The sequence below is a fragment of the Gallinula chloropus genome (genome assembly GCF_964237585.1).
Source record: "Gallinula chloropus genome assembly, contig: HAP1_SCAFFOLD_223, whole genome shotgun sequence".
Classification (NCBI taxonomy): domain Eukaryota; kingdom Metazoa; phylum Chordata; class Aves; order Gruiformes; family Rallidae; genus Gallinula; species Gallinula chloropus.
Window position 1 is genome coordinate 81,848 of NW_028168690.1, and position 19,920 is coordinate 101,767.

Genomic DNA, 19,920 nt, shown 5'->3' on the forward strand with positions numbered 1-19,920 from the left:
CGTGACTGACAAAGGTCTTTCTGCTCAGAGGATGATGGAAATAAGTCACATCAGCAAGCATTGAGATGTTGCTTTTTTAGATCTAACATCAGCTCTCACTACCCATGCAAGCATGCAGTGTTCACAGGTAAAGTGTAATGGCCCACATGTCAGCTTTGTGCATTTCAGGACCAGTTAAAGGTGCTACCAGAGCAGTAGCAGAGCAAGCAATGACAAGCAGCAAGGGAAGTACAGCCACCAGCTGGCAGAACAGCACGATGCATTGAGGAACTTGGTGATGAAATGTCTTGGCCTCTAAAGCAGCTTCCTACTAACAAAGAGAGACTTAATCTCATCAGCGTCACCATGTGAAGCCAGGCATACATACAAATAATGCCATTTCTTCTTTACTCTGGAACACACAATGGAAGCTGACTGACTGACTTGTGAAGAGGACTGAAAACATGCACGGTCACTTTGTTCAAAGAGCTGAGAACACAAAAAGAGCTTTGTTTCCTTACACCTATTCTCTTTCATAGATGAGAAAGAAGGTGGGAACTACTAGGATGCCTCTAAAACAGAGTGCCACTCTACCACAAGAAGGCTCAACTGGAATAAAAAATCCAGGCTGGAGTGATGTGCTGGTCTGTGACTGACTGGCTGTGTCTTGCTCAATGACACTGCAATGGCAAACCAAGCAATGCAGCCACCTGGGATGTCTTTTCAAGGGTAAAGCCTGCCTGTTCAGAGATGATTTCTTAGACTCGAAAAAGATCAATGAGGTGAGAGAGGCCCCTGAACTCTGTCACCACATCTAACAGCTGTGAGGACATAGCTGATGCTTACCATGGGTTGGGCCTGAAATGCAGTTTTCAATAGCAGGAGTTGATCTTCAGTTGGCAAATCTCAATAGCACTGTTGTTCCTTGTAGCAATCAAAACTCCTTCCCTTTACCAACCCCCTGATCAACTCAGAACCACCACTCCTGGCCGAGGTATGTGGCTGGAACTGGATCTTGGATGCTGGACTTGAAATAAACGACCCAACTAAGGCCAGCAGCCAGGAGGATGAATTTGCCTCATTATTTCAGTATTAAATGAGGCTGGCAGTTCTCAACCAATATAGAAAAACATCCTTTCCTTTCCTCTGCCTCCCCTCTCTCCTTATGAAAGCAAAGACCACAAATGTGTCCTGTGTGTGAAGGACAATGAGGTAGGTCTCTGAGCAGAGGTTTGAAGACTGCCTTCAAAGTCACCTTTCAGAAGCTCAGCCTGAACCTGATGCTTTCCCTTGGTTTCCATATCTGCAAACACAAGTAGGCTGTGTGCAAGCCAGGGACACACACAAGTACCTCAGCAGGAAACAGCTTCTGCTGCATTGATCAGAAGCATCAAGTTACTGTATGATGGCAACAGCTCAAAGTCAGAGGGCCTAATTTATATGGCTCTGCAACTTTGTTATGCCAAACAGACGTGTTAAAGATCAGCTGCCTGAAGATCTTTGCACTCCAGTTTTAGTTGAATGAGCAACTATTACACATGTTCAAAATCATTATACAAAGACAGACAGACAAGCCAGTGACACAGCTATGTCACTTAAGCCCAAGAACGGATTCAGGATTCCACTGTGGCCTTGTCTATAAGAAAGACCCTGTATACAGACACTCAATACAAGCCAGAAGAACAAAACCATTCCTCCCCAGCTGAGGTGAACAACTACCATCTGTTTTCACAGCATTTTCAGATACACAGGGGAATTTGAGCTGAGTATCTCCTAGCTATAGATTTAGCAATAAGGAGTGCCCTCCATGTTAAAAATACATTTAAATCATCTGTTACAAGGATAAAATGTAGGACAAAGTTCTGTAAACCTTCATACAGATCACGCAATGCACAGAGCCTCTACCAAGACAACTGCCTGGAAGTGCAGGCAACTGCATGTCTTACATAAAGCAAAAGCATTAAACTGCTGCTTACCCAGGCAACCCACCACTATCACTCACTAACCTGTACTGCCAACCTCCACCACCTCTCTCTCTTCTTAATACACCTCCATAGACAACTCAAACTCTATATTTCTTCGCTATCATGAAGATTAAAGACATGCTGAGAATCAGTAGACAGCAGGATAACTTTCAGAAGAGACAAAGTGCACAAAAGGATAATCTACATGGATCTTACTGATGCTTCTATTTATTCCTGCAACGTTTAAGCATGTGGCACGTAACCTGCAAGAGGCAATTTCCAAACTGAAGCACAACGCAATGTATTAGCTCAGTCAACTGAAGCTGCACCTTCAACAGTAAGCCCAATTTGACTGATGGTGTTAAATGTCCTTGGAAGATGCATGTCACCAAAGTGTGACTGTGCATCTGATCACTGAATATAAGTGAAACTGCTTTTAATTCAGCACACAGGGAGAGCCAGGCAGGTAGGCGCTCTAGGAAGGAAATTCTTCTTTGTCCCTTCACCATCATCTAGAGTTGGTAGGAGTTGGCCTCTTTCACAGTATTCTTTCTAATGGCAGCTTGTGATTTAATAAATTGAGTCAGAATCTTGAATACAAGGCACTCAGTAATTTGAATTATTAATTACCTTGTTTATTTGAACACATTTTACCTTGAAGTTGTTCTAGCATTCTTATTCTCGATTTTGAAAATTGACCCTCATGAAAAGCTACTGGTGACTTACAGGTACTTTTCTAGCTCTAAGAAACTGCATTAGTAATTAAGTGAGACCTCTTTTAAAGGTCAGATTTCTTCAGCAGCTAAACATCATCTCTTCTGACCACATGATTAGGTCAACAGAATTTCTCTCATTAGTTCCTCCATATGTACATCTCCACACTTGCTTTGTCTTTCTACACAAACACAAACATGTTAATTTCCATGTTTGAATAACTGTAGTAGAAGAACAAATTGAATGTTCAAATTTGAAGCAGAAATTCAACCCATTTACTGAATGGAGAAACTTGATTAGGAATTTTCAAACATCAGAGAACTAAGTACTCAAATCACACTGAAAGTCAATATAAATTGAGCACTGATCTTTCCAAAACTACGCTAAACACAGCTTTAAATACAGCAATATGAAGAATATTTCAGTGGTTTTTTTAGTCTGATGTTATGAAGCTCGGACCACCAAACAGTAATGCAAACTTTTTGCTTACTAACAACCACTATCACCCTCTTCTCAGGTTTAGGAACAAAATCCTATCAATGGAAACACTCAAGGCTATTTTTAAGCATAAAACATGGTGAGATTTGGGAGAGTCCATCAGAGCACTCAAGATACTTACGTGAATAACACGAGCTGAATACTTTTCACCCCCACCCCTCCAAATTTTCAATTCACAGACTTGTAACAGCATATCATCTGGGCTTAGGGACATTTTGCAGTAGAAGATTTTCTCCTATTATACCTCTTTAGGATGGAATGCTCAACACTACTGTGAAATGTTCAGAGTAGCCTTAGCACTCTACTGTGTGTATACACCCAGTAATGAAGATTAATCACTTTTATTTTCACCGTACCTGTAACCAATATAATTCCTTTTGCATCTTTAAAAATGTTTAATATAATGCTGTATTTAAAGCCAGTTTAGAGAAGCTATCATACATAAATACTAGGCAGATCCAAAGGAATAACCATAGTAGCAACCTCTCCATTTCCATGGAAACCCTACTTACAACACATGATCAAATCTTACATGAATGTTAATCTCTTAAATCTATATAAATTCACACTTCAAAGATGCAGTCTACAAACAAAAGAGTCTGCAATATAAAGCACCAGTATCTCAAAAAATTTAGCAAGCAGCAGAACTGTTGGTGCTCCTTATGCACAGAACTCCTCAGAGTCAGCCTGTAAAGCATCCCTCACAGCAGGGGTGCTAGAAAACAACACACCATGGCAGTGATGAAAATAACTTGGAAACTGACATCTTCCCATGCAATGTTTTTTAAAGATTAAAAAGATACCAAAATCATCAACAACAACAAAAAAAATCTCATTCTCCAGAAAGACATGTATGTGGTCTGGTGTGGCAGTGCAAAAAGGAGGTCAGCATAGATGTGCCCTTCTGACAACAAAACACAGAAGAAGAAAACAACTAAAAAAGCCAAACCAAAACTGGGGGCAAGTCAAGAGAAAAATCTAATAATTTCAAGCTCATTCCCTACTAGAGCAGAGTTCTTGGCAAAAGCAGAGAACTTTTTCTAAGGCTTTATACATGTCTGTTCAGTGAGAGCACTAAAGAAACAATGTAAGACATTTTGCATGGTAGCTGAATTTATTGGTTTTCTCTTCCAACCAGGCATTAAAAACTACTCATCAATTACTTCCTAGGGCTAAGAAATACTATGAGTGTAACACCACGTTAACCTAGACTTACATACTTTAAGGCCTTCCCAGAACACTGAAAAAAAACCCCAAAAAACCCTACCCCAAACTCTCAAACTAACCAAAACAGAGGTACCAACTTTCTGCACAGTCTCTGTACACGTTTTCCCTCTGAGTTGCAGAACCTGCTAAGTTTCTCCTTTTCTCATGGCAGAGAGCAAAGTTCACGATTTGGAGAAGATGTGGACAAAGCAGGAAGTAGGCATGCCCAGACTGGGGACAAAAGACCACTCTGTGGCTACTGACAATCCAACACAGCAGAACAGAAAAGAGCACTGACAACTGACCTACAATCATCAGCATGGATGATGATCACTTGGGTATGTACAGCAAGGAAGGGCTATACTCCATAGGCTGAAGCAAAATGATCCAAGTATTTTAAGCATTTTTACTGAAAGAAAAGCTACAACTGGGTCAAGATCCTGTAAGAACACCACAGTTAATGCCTGTCCCACCAGTACAATCAATTCCCTCAAAATACACTATACAGAAGAGAGAAGTTTAAAGAGATGCAGACAAGCAGATCCACTTACAGTCTTTTACAAACTGAAGTGACCACCCTGGATTTCTGAAGGAATGCATTACATAAGCTCAGCTTCTTTTCTATTTTTTATCCTTCCTGTTAACCTTTTAACTAATGCATGACTCTTCCTATCTCAATGTATGTTCAATTTCTTCTTGATTAATATTGAGCCAATTAGCTTACTCTTAATTGCCAGCACAATGACAAGATTTTAAGTAATTCTTTACTATATTCATCTGGTGTTTGACACATTTCACATTAAATGAAGAATGGCATATCTAGCTGAGCTTCCAAAGCTAATTTAGACAAGGGAAAAAAATAAATCAGTCAATCCCCTGTGTTAGAATTTGTCTGGGCTCCAAATTAATGGTCTGAAACCTCAGTCAGTAAGTAACATGCTCTGTGTCTGCTTGGCTTGAAACCTGAAAGAATAAATTCTATCTTCAACCACACTACATTATCAGAACAGATCTGAACAATATCAATAATGTAGAGAAAAGCCAAGTAGAATCAGAGAAATGCAGTGCAGAACAGGTGGAACTCAGATACATAAATTTCAAGGTACTGTAGAGGATAAGAACCGATTTATTCTCTTTCTAGAAGGTACAAAATGAAATGGCATGCCCAGTGACTCTGTCACATTTCTTAATTTTTCTGCAAAAATAAGCAATTACAGCCAAATAAAAATAGAGAAAAGGGGAGATTAAGCTTAAGAGTAACAGGCCTTTGCAAGTATGGTTAGAAATTGTCAGTGTGAACACAAGATAAGTACTCTGTTCACTTACAAAGGAAAGCAAAAATAATGTTCAAATTGTTAATAATGTTGTAATTTTTTTCTGTAAAGTAATTCAGATCTTGTGTGTCCTATATTCCCTTGAGAAAAGCTCATCCAATCAACCAGTCAATTACTTTCAACGCAGGACAGGGAAAAAGGTAACCATTTTGAATTTTCAGCTCCAATTAATTTTATAAAGATAACAGAAATTGTTTTCTAATTTATTCACCTGCTTAGCACCAAAGTGCATCAAAGCACAACTGCGTTCATTTTTGTCATGACACAGTGAGGCCTAAGAACATATCATCATTATATGATGAAGCAATCCCAAATGACCAGTATTTAGATTCCTTGTAAAATTAAGAAATGCACTCTGCCATCACAGAACTAGAATTTCAGAAAAAATAATCCTACTACAGATATATAATTGTTGTGAAACTTAAAACCACAAATAAGTTTCCATCTCCCGTACCACCAGTAACACAGAACTTCTGCTGATTACAAAAACAGACTAAAAAAAAGGGGGGAAAACCAGCTGGATGATCCTTGGCAAACATTAGACAGTAAAATAGGGAAGTTTTGACTTCAAAAATTACTCAGCACTGTCCTGAAAATGAGACATGTTAAGTGAAATGAACTGCCATTATTAATTTTTTTAAAATACCTGAAGTGTGTTCAAGACTGATAGTACAGAAAGGACAAAACCCCAAAATTCTCAGTGTCAAATACTGTATGTACAACTGTGCTGCCCTGCAGAAACCGATCTGATTTTTAGAGGTGACAGTATTCATTTTAGGGGAAACATCATTTGGCTATCACCTGGCAGAATAAATTTGGCTGAGGTGTCCATTCAGACACATGATGTTCAATACCTGCATCTTAATCAAGAGAGACACATTAACATTTTTATCCTTTAGAGATTCAAAGACTCCAAAACAAGTACCATAGCTTAGCAGGAAATCAGAACCAAAACCCAACAACCAATGCACGTATTTAAAATGAAAAAGGGAAACATCAAATATAAATTCTAAAGCTCTAAGTGAAACATTAAATTATACTTGGATGTGCACACACATGCCCCACCACAGTAACATTTTCATAAACATACAGCAAAGTTTGAAAGATTATCTGGTAAAAATACCATCCACAATACCAATCGTCGACTCCTCTGCGGGAACATCAGAACCAATCTGTGCCATGACTGTGATCAATGCAACTTGCTTTATATATGAACTCTTTCCTCCCATGTTGGGTCCAGTTATTATCATGACCCTTTCACCATCTCCCTGGAAACATAAAACATTGGTGAAACATATTGTCCTGCACATGGTGCTGTTCTAAGAAAGGCTGCTGAGTGTATGTGCCTACAGGGATAAAGGACAAGCCCTCAGGACACAGTCTGTAGTTGAAAAAGCTTCCTTCACAGCATTCAGTTTTCAAGAGTTTATGATGCCACGTATCAAAAATCTTCCTAAGTCCACTCCAGGCTCATAAGAGAGGAGCATCACTATCATCTTTCATTACTCTTGAGCAAAACAAAGTGAGGAGAACCTTCTTGGTCCATCAAGGAACCAAGAGAATCCATGAAGCATCTGTACAATTTCATTTGAAGGGGGAACTTCACCAGCTTTCAGCACAGCCAGTGCTGTCCTAATTTGGATTCTGCTCCAGTTAAGGAGTTCTCATTGCCAAATGGGGGGGAAATCTGGCAGCCAAAGATCAGACCTAGACCCCTTCATAACTGCTTGCCTTGGTACAACACACACACACATTCAAACAGAAGGGCTACAAGAAGAAATCAAGACATTTTTGAGTTTGGCAATACGTGACTGCAACACAGATATTGTGAGCAGATTGTATCCAATCTCTGATTGACTGGTGCATCCAACCACTGAAATCTTACAGAAAAATGAATCAGATGCAAGAGCTTGTCTCAGCTGTAAAAGTCCCTACAGTACTGCTGTAGGTCTATGGCTCCAGAATAAAACTGTCATCTTCTGGTGGAAGACAGTTGCTAATACAAAATTAAAACTCATCAATGAGTCTATAAAGCCTTATCACAGCCTGCATCAAAACTAGGAAATTAGATTATGCAAGGATGTTGAATAACTAGAGTTTTTACTTTCTACTACATACATACAATGAAATCCAACAACTGATGAACTAACCAAAAGTCAGCATATTTCACTGCTCCACAGGCGGGGCATGTCAGACAGGACAAGCATAATGAACATTAGACACACTACTTAGGGAAGTTGGAACTGACCAGGCACTGTGATGACAACAACATATCTCTGAGGAATAAACATGATTATCTTTACAGGGATTTCATTTTGTTAAGAGGGAGGCAAATAAGATTTATATGTCACATGTCATAATCCACATCATAGAAAAGATGGATGGAATCAGTCTTAGGTCAATGCAGAAAACTGTTTAGCTTTTGCTGGAAAAAAAAAAACCCTGTCCATAAGGAAGTCACAATAAAGTCAAAACCCAAAAAATGTCATTATCAGGAATAAAGAATGGAAGTAATAACATGCATATGACTACATGAGAACAAAACTCACAACATTCTAGTCTCTGAGGTGTAGTTTCAATACAGCAACTGAAACTTCATCAGGACCACCATTTGGCTCAACACAACAGAATTACAGATACTTAAATCCAGGATGAGTTAATCTGTTAGAACCCACAAACTTCTTCCATGTGTTTGGTATCCCTCTGGGGTCCCTCCAGCCATGTTCTGACACTGGTGGCTGGCTTGCAAAGCCAGCTTTCAGAAAGAACATATGCTGTAACATCAGACCAGAGAGCCCATCTGCCCTTATAATTGCACAGAACCATAAGCTAACATCTTAGTGGAATTTATGGATGAAGTTAGAATTTCCATGAATATTTGGATGAGAGAGGGAGAACTGAAAAATAAGATGTTTATTTCAGGGCACTGCAAGAAAGCTTTTCCTAAAGTTAGTTATTTGACAACATTTCAGCTGAAAACATGACAGCAATTGCATTTTACTGTTGATTCAAATACATCAGCTTAAAACCAGACACGTTTTAATAAACTGGGTTCCCACCTACCTCTCTCAAAAAAGACAGAACTCTAACAGTAGAGGCAAAAACGATTCCACCACGATCAGTTGATTTTGTAATATTCAGTATTTAGAAAGCCAACATAAGAATGGGGCTAACAGGGGAAAGTGCATGATGATTACTAAATGAGATGATGAGTTTTCTGTAAATGCCATCTGTCGTTTGTTTGGAGTTGACAAATAATTTTGAAAACATTCCCTGATGTATTGCACAATATCTGTATCATTGTTCAGTATATAACATGGTTTAAAAATATCTCCAGAGAAATACATACACATTTGAATGGTATTTATCACAGCCCATGCTCCACACTGACATACCTTTTATATATCAACTGTATGAAAAAGCAGTTACGTGTACACAGTTCAGTGCATTTTTTGTATTAAGAACAGAAACACAGTATTTAAAAAAAGGTTCAGAAAGGTAAATATTTAATAAAAAACGCCAAAAGGGCATGCCACTTAAAAAAACAAATTTAGGTTTTGATGAAAAAAAAAGGAGGAAACAAAATAAAAGATGTTTATCAGAAACAGATTAAGTGAAGTAAAATATGACAATATTTCCTACCTGTGGTAATTGTGTATTTATAGCAATTTTAGGTAATGTAGGTCATGCAATTTAGGTAATGTTGCATAGAAAATGTCAGGAAATAACCTACCCACTTTCTTTGACGACTTGGCAACAATAACAAGCAAGAGTCTTACTACTTCTCAACATCACTCTCTATTGCAGAAAACAACAGCCAGAAGGAGACTTAGGGGCAACACACTGCCTGCAAGCTAAGCATGGGGGATCTTTAGCATATGTTAATATGAAAGGCTTCTTCCAACCAGTGTGCAATCTACAAAGAATGGACTTGCCACTACACAGTCAAGAGTCAGAGCTCCAAATCTGCTCTGTCAGATTAAAAAAGGCTGCATGAAATCAATACCTCCAGAAAGAAAGGAAAACACATAGTAAAGTAATACCACCAAAAATGATCTGAGCTATCTTAGAACTGTCTTGGAAAGTGAGCCTGTAAGACATGGAAACATTTGTTGTGCATTTGAACATTAAAAAGTTCCACTAATCTCACATAAAGTTATGACAAAATGTAGACTTCTTCTGATAACACTGGTAAAACCCCTGGAATTATTAATTTGTTTTTCAAAAAGAGCCACTTTAAACTTTTATTTTCCTAGTTTTGAGATCATCTGTTTTAGCTTAGGAAGGGATTGGTTGGACTTGATGATCTTCAAAGGTCTTTTGCAACCCTGTGATTCTGTGATCTTTCTTAATGCCGTGAAAAGCGAACAACGTTGTAAAGAGAGTGTCTGGCTGCTAGATAGCAGAAAAAGGACACAACAGATGTGATCACATCTAGCCATATCTCTCTGAAATGCAACCAAGCAGAAAGCTGTATGATTAAATTATTTATTTTAACTTCGTGGCCAGGATGCAGATGCCAAATTCCCCCCCTTGGATGATGCTGAAGCTCAAACCATTTCTCAGTACTTACTGAAAGGTTAGTGGTATTTGGAACATACTGATCCTGTTCTCCCAGTAGCACATCAATCACAGGGTGCCTCCCATTTTTTATAATTATTTCTCGACGATTATCTTGCACAGTTGGTCTGCAGAAAGGAAGAGACATTAATTTCAACATTCATTGTAACTGATTACTTAGAAGTACTGCAGCTAAAGCCTGAAGAAGGGTAGGAAAAAAATAGAAATGACAAAAATTAATTAATGCTGTCAAATATTTCTAAGGACTTCCCTGGTTTCATTCAGTGATAAAAAAGTATTAGCAGATTGGGTAACAAAATTTTAGAATTCTTCATTTTTCCACTCCCTAGGGAATGTTTCGTTTGTTTAGTTGTATTCTAAAGGAATACTAGGAACTACAAAATGAACAAGCAGTAGCAAAAATACACAAACTGGAGGGGACTGCTTTCTTCCCACCACTACAGTGGCTTCTGCAAGTGCCACCTTTTGCAGACACATTTCATACTCTCAGAATGATCTTGCTGAACTAGTCCAACCTGCTACTGCATTAAACCCTAACTAGTGTGGGGAGTGGAAAAATAATTGTCCAACTTTGTATATTATGACTGATAACACATTAAATGATATAAATCAAAGAGTACAGTATGACAGAGCTGTAACTCTCCTATAAACATTAGCAGCTCTCATAATGTGACAGCAACTCCCAAACATATGAGTCATCAAACCATAACAGTCTATAGAAAGAGCTTACTATTTAAGTTGACATACTGAAATGACAGTACCTTTTCAGAGATTAGTATGCAAACCAGATCAATACTACTTACTTTCTTCTCTCATCTCCAAACCATGTAAAAAGTTTTGCCTTTAATGCTTCCACCTTAGCTACAAATTTATCTATGTGTCTAGTCATACATGTGTAATTCCACGTTATACATCTTCACATCAACAAAGTTCTACCTCCAAGAGCTGTGTGCTCTTCACAGAGAGAAAAATGCAAAAGAAGCATGTTCCACTAAATTATGACTGTGATTTCCTTTTGTTCTCTTGCAACTTAAATTTACTTTTTCATTGCAAACTGAAGTGCAGCATTCAATGGAGAGGTAAATGTGGTGTCATGTCTCAGCAACATTTTGTTACACAAGAAGTATAATCACTCTGAAATAAGAGCAGTAATTTAGGAAAGTGACGACAGCTGAGTAAAAGAGTAATACTGGAATAAAGACACATATTTTTTTTACTGGAAATTAACTAACACTTTGGATGGACTTTAGAGGGGAGGGAAGAAAAGACGCGAGGAGCGTGATTTTTCCTGAGTGGAAGAATGAGGATGCAATTTGAAAAGAACATGGAGATAAAATAAATGACATATTAGGAGCACAATGCACTGGAGAAAGAGGTGCAAGTTAAGAATGGTGTGGGTTGGTTTCTTTTTAGCACGAAGATATTTCCAGCAGTTGAATAGCTGAGATTAAACCAATATGGACAGAGTCTTAGGCCTTTGGGATAAAGAAAGGAAATGTCACCCTCCATTTGATGAACTGGTAAGCTGTTTGGAGCTGTAATATGATAGTCCTAAAAGGGAGAACATCCCTAGAAGCACTTCCTTCTGGATTTCTCCACTTTGCATTCAGAAGAGAGGCATAACAGCTGAATGATCCATTTGCCATTTTATAATTCTGCCCTCTACTTTGGGCATAATTGTCTTTATCCTAACTGCTCAAGCCTCCATACACGTAACTGTGAAATATGATGTGAGTTTCAGATGCCATGAGCCTTGCTGACTCTGCCTATTCTGGTTTCACACAATGGGGCTTGCAGAGGCAGGCCCTCAGCCACAGTCATTTAAAAGTTCTTCCCTGTCCCAGTTAGACAATCACATGTCATGCAGTAAGAGAGAACTGGGGGACGGGGGTGGAAATTGCTCTGGAATGTATAACGTCCTTTATTCATGCATCTTTTCAATGGTGCTCCTTAAACAAACTCACTGCTTGCAGAATGGATACTCAAACTTCAGATGATGATCTCTGGGCTACCTACACCAGTTAGGCATCTAACTTTGTGTCCTGGGAGCCCAATGCCTTACATTGTCCATGTCAGGGTTGAGTCTCCCAAAGCAGGGTTCCAGAGACAGGTTGAAACTCCAAGATATGCTTACTACTCTCCAACAACCATGTGGAGCACCAGTGCTCCCAACCTCACAACTTGTTTACCTGCCTCAGGTAGGATGATATGAAACAATCCTCAATCAAAAAAACATTCTTCCGAAATACTCGAGTTGGTTAATATGGATGTCCCGTCTTTCCTTCAGTAGTCCTCCAAAATTAATTATTGACACCTTCCCTGCAGCTGAAGTTTCACTGAGAAGTCTCCTTCCTGCCAGTTTATAAGCTCTAAGCCACTCTTTAAAATTCAGTGAATTATTTAAACACTGCACAGTGAATTAATAAAATTTCAGTTTGTTTTCTCATCTCAGTATACAGAATAAACGAGCAATTACTTTTAAAGAGATTTTGATTAGCAGCAGGCATGATCAAGAATCCAGAAGTGATCAATACTGTCTTTAATGCTGTATAAATGCAGAAGGATATCTAAGTGGATTTCCCTTTATCCACACACATTTAATACATGATTTGCTGTTATTTCCACGGGTCACAAATGTTACCAATTCATATGGTTATACATAAGCAATTGCCCAATTACTTGCAATGTAGCCCCACAATGACATTTAAAAACCACACAGCACTTTTCAAAAAAAGAGTATGTGGACTGTATGGAAGAAGGAATGGCTGAGGACTGGAAACAGATAGCCCTCACAAGGGTGTTCACAGTAAGCCTCAGAAACAGTAAATGCCAATCTCTAGGACAGCACTCAGCAAGCTGAAGCAGTGGTTCAGCGAGCGTCGAGTCTCTCTGGGGACACAGACCTCGTGATATAGAAGAAAACACACCAATAAGACTGACTATCTCTGTGTAGGTGCAAGGGATGTGGGTTTGCGAGGGGGAGGAAGACCCAAGTTGCAGATTGTACACAATCAGGAGCCAGCTCTGGACCAATCTCTGAGGCAGAAAGCCTTAAGGGTTCATGCTTCCTCATGGCAGAATGCAGCAGGCTGTGGTGCCTGGTGTGCACGTGTGGGTCTTGCACAGAGGGAAGGGCACAGCTCATCAGATTTAACACACATTCCTAGGTAAGGCACCATCCCTGCTCTGGAAGCTGGCTCTAATTACCTATTATTTACCTGAAATACATCTTTGAAACATACCTCATACACCTTAAAATCTTAGGTATTATACACTATAAAGTCAGACTTTGATGAGGAGAAAAGAAATAGGAGGAAAAAAATTTCCATGCAAAGTCCAACATATATTTCTGTTTGTGAGGTACCATCTACCAACCACACACAGTTTGAAAACCAGACAAACATGAGATGTCAAATTTAAACCGCAATGTTTACAGACTTGAATTAAGCCCAGAAGTGCCGCTTTGCAAAATCAGATTAAGTCGAAACTACTGCAAACAATTTCAATAATGCATTTTATCACGGTACACATATTAAAATCAAATTTATTTAAAAAGCTCTCTCATAATTCCCTATAAAATCTTACATAAAAATTAAACATTTATTACCTGCAGTAGTCTCCTTGTTTAGCCACCTGAGCCAATGAGAACAGACAGTCGATAGTTGCTAGGTGACCAAGTGCTTTAGACACGGGGTGATAATGTTCACTGAAATGGCTACACCAAAACAGGGGAAAATAACAGGAGGAAGAAAAGAGGAAAAAAAAAAATCATTTCATACAGATAGGAATGTACTGTCAAAATACACCTCGTGCATGCTTCTCACAGAGCTCTCTACAGTCTCTAAATTACTCTGAATTCAAATCTCCCAGCAGTGTATTAACTTACAGTATGAGGACACAATCTTGCTCACAGCAGACTTCGTGCTTCCCTTGTAACAGGGCATTATTTTTAAGCACAAAAAGGCGGCAAAATGAAACTCATTTAATAGCATATAAAGGGTCCACAGTTGATCCCTGCTGCCTAAATAAGGTCTCTGAAAATGCCACTGTTTATCACAGTGGCAGCTGAATCGCAACTGCCAATTCACTTCAGCTGTAAGTTACAGTCAAATAACCCCCCCTCCAAACAATAAAAAAAACCCCTCAAACCCTGAAGTGCCTGAATACAGGATTTGTCTACAATATCAATAAAATATGGTAAGTACAATAGAAAATTCAAGAATTCACCTTCCATTTATGGTACCGATGCCCCTAGTACAACAATAACATTACCAGGAGAAAGCAGAGTTCATTCTTTTAGTACTGTAGAATTTATTTCTCTCCACTCCTAGCCTCAAAGATACAATTGGGGAATATAAAGCAAGTAAGGGAGCAAAAATGAATAAATAAATAAATGGAGGGCTGGGGAAGATCACTCTCTACACATCTTTCCTTGCTGTACGCTGCTATCATATGACACTATTGAAATCATCAAAGTGAACATGAAAAGCAGCAGATCTAAGTAAAGAAAGGTCTACTAAAACTTATATAGCTAATATAGTAACAAAAAAAATAATGTAACTATTTTTATGGTATTGCAAAGGCAATACATCTGGAAGAGTGAATTGGAATTTCAGTTTCTAATAAAGTTTACAGAACCTCTGGGTTCCTACCAAGAGGCAAAACTTGGCATCAGTTACATCCAGTGAGGCAATTTCAGAAGGAAGTTTTTGTGGTATGGAAAAAAGCACAAGTGAGTTAATTATTATTGCAAGAATTGAGGGATAATTTCAGTGTGCTAGTAATTCCTGGAAGTAAAGCAGTGATTTATAACCTGACACCTGAAAATTAAAGGTGTTCAGAAGTTTGAGAAATATATTTTAAACTTAACATACACAGGTCTATGGGGCCAGATGGGATCCATCCCAGGGTGCTGAAGGAGCTAGCAGAAGTGCTCACCAGGCCGCTTTCCATACAGGGGTAGGGAGAATCACACTCACACAAGCAACTGCCCAAACACCCTGAACATTCCTAACTGAAAAACTGTAACACTGCAATTGTTGTATAATAAATTCTATTCTCATCTCAGTTACACTGTACTAGATTCAGTTTCACTCCATTTTCAAATTTTGAGAGCCACTGTATATATTTAATAGTGTGCTGTCATCAGAATTTTAAAATCTAGAGACATCACTGCTGCCTTCAGGACTTAGTGTGTAAAGGTCTCGCTTTCAAATGCTTTATGTTGAAGAACAGTATTTTACCATGGGCAGCATAGCTGAGTTATCAACTGCGTTTTTTCCTTTGGTTGTTTTTTTTTTGTTAAGATAAAACTCTTTCTTCTTCTGTTCTTACAGCAATAAATAAAATAATAAAAAATGAGTCTATTTTGTCAACTCACTCTAAAAAGTTTAGCCATTCAGCGTTGCAGTCAAGGACTAGCTGCTCCCGGAGCTGATTCAGATGTTTGTCATTTTCTATAACAAACGGCGAGTGGAAACGGCTGACAGCTTTTGTGCTGGAAAACAGAGAGAAGCCAAATAGGAAATCAAGGTTACTAAGCAATCAGTTACACCATCTACATGCAAAATTGGACTAGTTTTCTAACTCACTCTGAGCCTTGAAAATGCACGGTAAAAAAGCCAGTTCTTTTATTGTGGTACCAAACTCTATTGATACCAGTGATCTTCACTGTGAATAAAGTGATTGGCTACTGTACTGCTGCCCATTCTGAAGGCTGCATTTTTCACAATGTATTATGTATCACTGAAGCTTATATATCTCACAAAATTCTCTTCAGCAACAGGCTTCACAAAGATGATTTTTCTTTGACTGGCTGCATATACAACAACCTCCAACAAAAAAATTTCTACTTTAAAGCTGAAACTTCACAATAAACCTGGAATAAACTTAGTAAATACAGACTGTATTGCATGGATACTAGTTTCCATTTAAGGCACTTGCTCTTTATTTATGTATTTCCATTAAGGACTCATGTTGGCATTCCCAGGCATTCTTTTACAATATCCAGAATAGCTGTATTTTTCCTTCATCGCCTTAATTCTGTCTACTCTGTGCACTTCAATATCGAATTCTTGCATAAGTGAATAGAACATCGCTTCAGAGTTCACCTTTATTATGCCTACTTCTGATGAGACATGGCTCTGTGTACACATCATAACATAAGGTATTCTACCTGTTTAAATAATAAATGATCTTCCAGTTCACCTCTGTTTCATGTACTGGAAAAAGTATCTAAACTATCTAAAATCATGCTTACACAACACTAAGTAACAAAGCAAGCAAAGCTTGTTTGTATGAACAAATAAAATTAAAACATTTTTAATACACTAAGTCTTAGATACTGAGATATTTTGCACAGCTACTTTTACCTTTCTGAATAAAGTAAGAACAACTAAAATTTTATGAAAAATGTATATCTACAATCTACAGGCACAACTGAATCAAAACCGTAATTTTCATGCCAATACATCTGCTTTGAAACATTAAGTACTATTTAAAAATAAACACTTTTAAAAGTTCCGGTTTTTCAGCTTGGTCTTGTTTGGTTTTAAGCAAAACTTACTATGGCAATAAATCAATGTAACCATTTTCATTGGTTGCTTTTAGTTTAAAGAAACCCCAAACCACAAACACACATGGAGCTGTGACAATGTGTATCTAATTAACTGTAAAACCAAAATGGCCCATACTATATTTTTTTCCTTATATATTAAAATACAGCAAACTTTAAAGACATTTTACATACCTACTAACCATAACCCAGTCAGATGGAACGGATGATTTATTGGAATTCTTGACTTCTATCATAAACTAAACAAACAGAAATATAATATTACACGTCATGGGAAGTTAAGAAGACTACAGAAGCATAACCATAATGAAATCAAGAAATCTGCAAGCATCAGACGAAACCCATACTCATCCTGAAGAGACTGAGCAGACCAGAAGCTAATGTTCTTTCTTCCCTAAAAATGAGGGTAATCACGTACATTTGCTGCCAATAGAGCAACTTCTACCCTGAGCTGTTCTTTTGCTCTGCCATGTTCCTGCCTCATCTTTGCCCTTTTGCTCCTCCATCTACTAAAATGTTCTGCTCACCTCCCTCTTACCAAGCCAAACCCAGACTAAAGCTAGTTAAGACTTACCTGATCCTGACTGGGCCTCGCAGAGAATTCAGCATTTACACAGACTCTACACTATACACAAGCTGTACTCAGGCTGTTTCACAGAATCACATAATGATCGGGGTTGGAAGGGGCCTTTGAAGATCATCTAGTCCAACCCCCCTGCCAGAGCAGGGTCACCTTGAGCAGGTTGCACAGGACACAGTCCAGGCAGGTTTTGAATGTCTCCAGAGATGGAGACTCCACAACCTCTCTAGGCAGCCCTGGCCCTGAGCTCTGCCACCCCCACAGTAAAGAAGTTCCTCCTCATGTTTAGCTGGAACTTCCTATATTTCACTTTGTACCCATTGCCTCTGTCCTGTTGCAGGGCATCACTGTCAAAAGACTGACCCTGTTCTCCTGACACCCAGCCTACAAGTATTTAAAAGGACTGGTAAGATCCTCCCTCAGTCTCACCTAGGCTAAAGAGTCCCAAGTCCCTCAGCCTTACGAGTAAGATGTGCTTTCCTGCCCAGGGATCAGTGATTCCTATTGAGCCATATTTACCTACAGTATTTCACAGACAAGAGCTCAAAACCTCAAATGCTAGCACTGCATGTACAGTACCTTCCTTCATGTTTGGATCAATTGGAGTTCAGAAATGGAAAGAACAGAGGAAACCAGCAGTAATGGCAAGAAGCTTAGTCCAGTGAAATTTACATTACGTCTTTCCTGCAGTATTTTATACAATTCATGTCAGTTATTTTTATAACACCAGCCTGAGGTTCTAGACGTCAAAGAATAAAAAACACAGATGGAAAATTAATTTCCAGCAGAGATTAGATTAGCCCAGTATCTGATCACCTTTACAGAAATGCCCAAGACTCATCTGACAAAGCTCTTACATTACAGTTAGTATGATTTAGATAAAACCTTCCACACCTCACCAGAATACCCAGCAATCACCTTAGACTACAAACAAGAAGAATAACCCTAACATGAGCACACTCCAGAATGGACAGACTACACTAGTTCTTAATTTACCTAAAACACCTTGAAAATAATCGGTACCTCTGAAACCCTGAAGTTGCATAATACACAAGACAAAGATTTGAAAATGAATCAACTGCTGCTGCTACTAGTAGTGTTGCTGATGTGCTAGTATTGCATTTTTTTCTTGAATTTTAGCTCAAAACAATTAAGCAAGCCGTGTTCATGAAGAGTAGTCAGAAAACAAGACCATATTTGTGTCTATGCTAGACGACTAACTGAACTCAGAACAGTTACACAGCCAGTTCAATTGCCTGGTGTGTTTGTGTGGCTAGCAAGAAATAAGTAGAGAGGTTGCAATCTTCTTCAAAACAACAAAAACATTTCCTTTTTTACCCTTTAATTCTTAGGCCTATTATATAAATATGTGCAGTATTAAATAAACTGGGCCTGAAGCACTGCTTATCAGGAAGCAAACTTTTCCCAAATGTAGCAATTTCTCTCTAAATCCTGCCTGAAAAGAATAGCAATGCTATCACTATCTGGACAGCTTTCTGTCCTGTTTAGTGATGCTATTAGTTACATTAGAGGTCTGGAAATGAAAGATAAGACAGATATGGATGTAACCTCATATTTTTGAAAAGGTGTATGTCAAGTGGATCTTCACAAATTTAAGTTAATAAACTGTGGGCTGACTGCATTCATAAGAGTGTGTTTGGAGGGCACACATGCAGGAGCAAAGAATCTGAGTGCCTCCCTGACAGAACGTCTGTTCTCTGAATGTGTTCAGAGTGGGAAGATAAAGAGAACAGATTTCCTGGCAGCTTCTTTTTCTTCCGGAACCAGCAAACCATAAACCTACTTCTGACCAGTCCTGTTGCAAAGAAGTGCTTGAACACAACATCTATCAGAGTGCTAGAGTGCTACAACAGCACAAGTTCTGAGGAAGGCTGAGCTTAACTCAGACTCGTGTCTATGCTTTGCTCCTCCCCTTCAATTCCCTTTCCTCACTGACCCTCTTCTCTAACCCTTCCTCTTTTGTGTCTTTTGATGTCTGCAATACACTCATACCAGATGTAATTAAATGACAGATAGCTTTAACTTGTGCAGCTCCATTAATGAATTTCCCAAGATAGAGCTCTTTGCCTGCAATGGTTTCTGAGCTGTCTGCTGCTACAAGGGGCCCCTCTAAAACAGGCATAGTTAACTGGTGGTTTCTGAAACTCTCCAGTTCAGACCTGGCTACTTTCTTGATACTCTCCTCTTTCATCAACTCTTCCCTCTTTCACACACATGTCATCATCCAACTCTTAAGCCAGTATTTCAGAGAAATCCTTCAAATCCTGGCTCTTTCCTTCCTCATGCAATACCGAAATGCACTCTTCCACATTTCCTCTTGGACTTAGCATCTTAGCTGACATCCTCCCCGACTCTCCTGCCACATGTTTGTTCTTCTGAACCTCAGTAGCAAAAGAAATATCCACCCAAGGTCTTTATCAAGTGATACTCTAACTCATCCCTTCTCCCATCCCCTCTCAGCATTGTCTA

General features: G+C 38.8%; 1 protein-coding gene across 1 annotated transcript in view; it reads right to left on the minus strand.

Moving 5' to 3' along the window:
- The window catches only part of LOC311204255 (DNA mismatch repair protein Msh3-like), a gene marked incomplete at its 5' end in the record, with an annotated part of 47,729 nt that overhangs the window by 18,460 nt on the left and 9,349 nt on the right, over positions 1–19,920 (minus strand). The window contains 5 exons of the mRNA XM_084280703.1: positions 6,806–6,963; positions 10,269–10,383; positions 13,884–13,991; positions 15,657–15,773; positions 17,025–17,089. Of these exons, the coding sequence (XP_084136829.1) occupies positions 6,806–6,963; positions 10,269–10,383; positions 13,884–13,991; positions 15,657–15,773; positions 17,025–17,089 (563 nt within the window). The remainder of the gene's footprint in view (positions 1–6,805; positions 6,964–10,268; positions 10,384–13,883; positions 13,992–15,656; positions 15,774–17,024; positions 17,090–19,920) is intronic.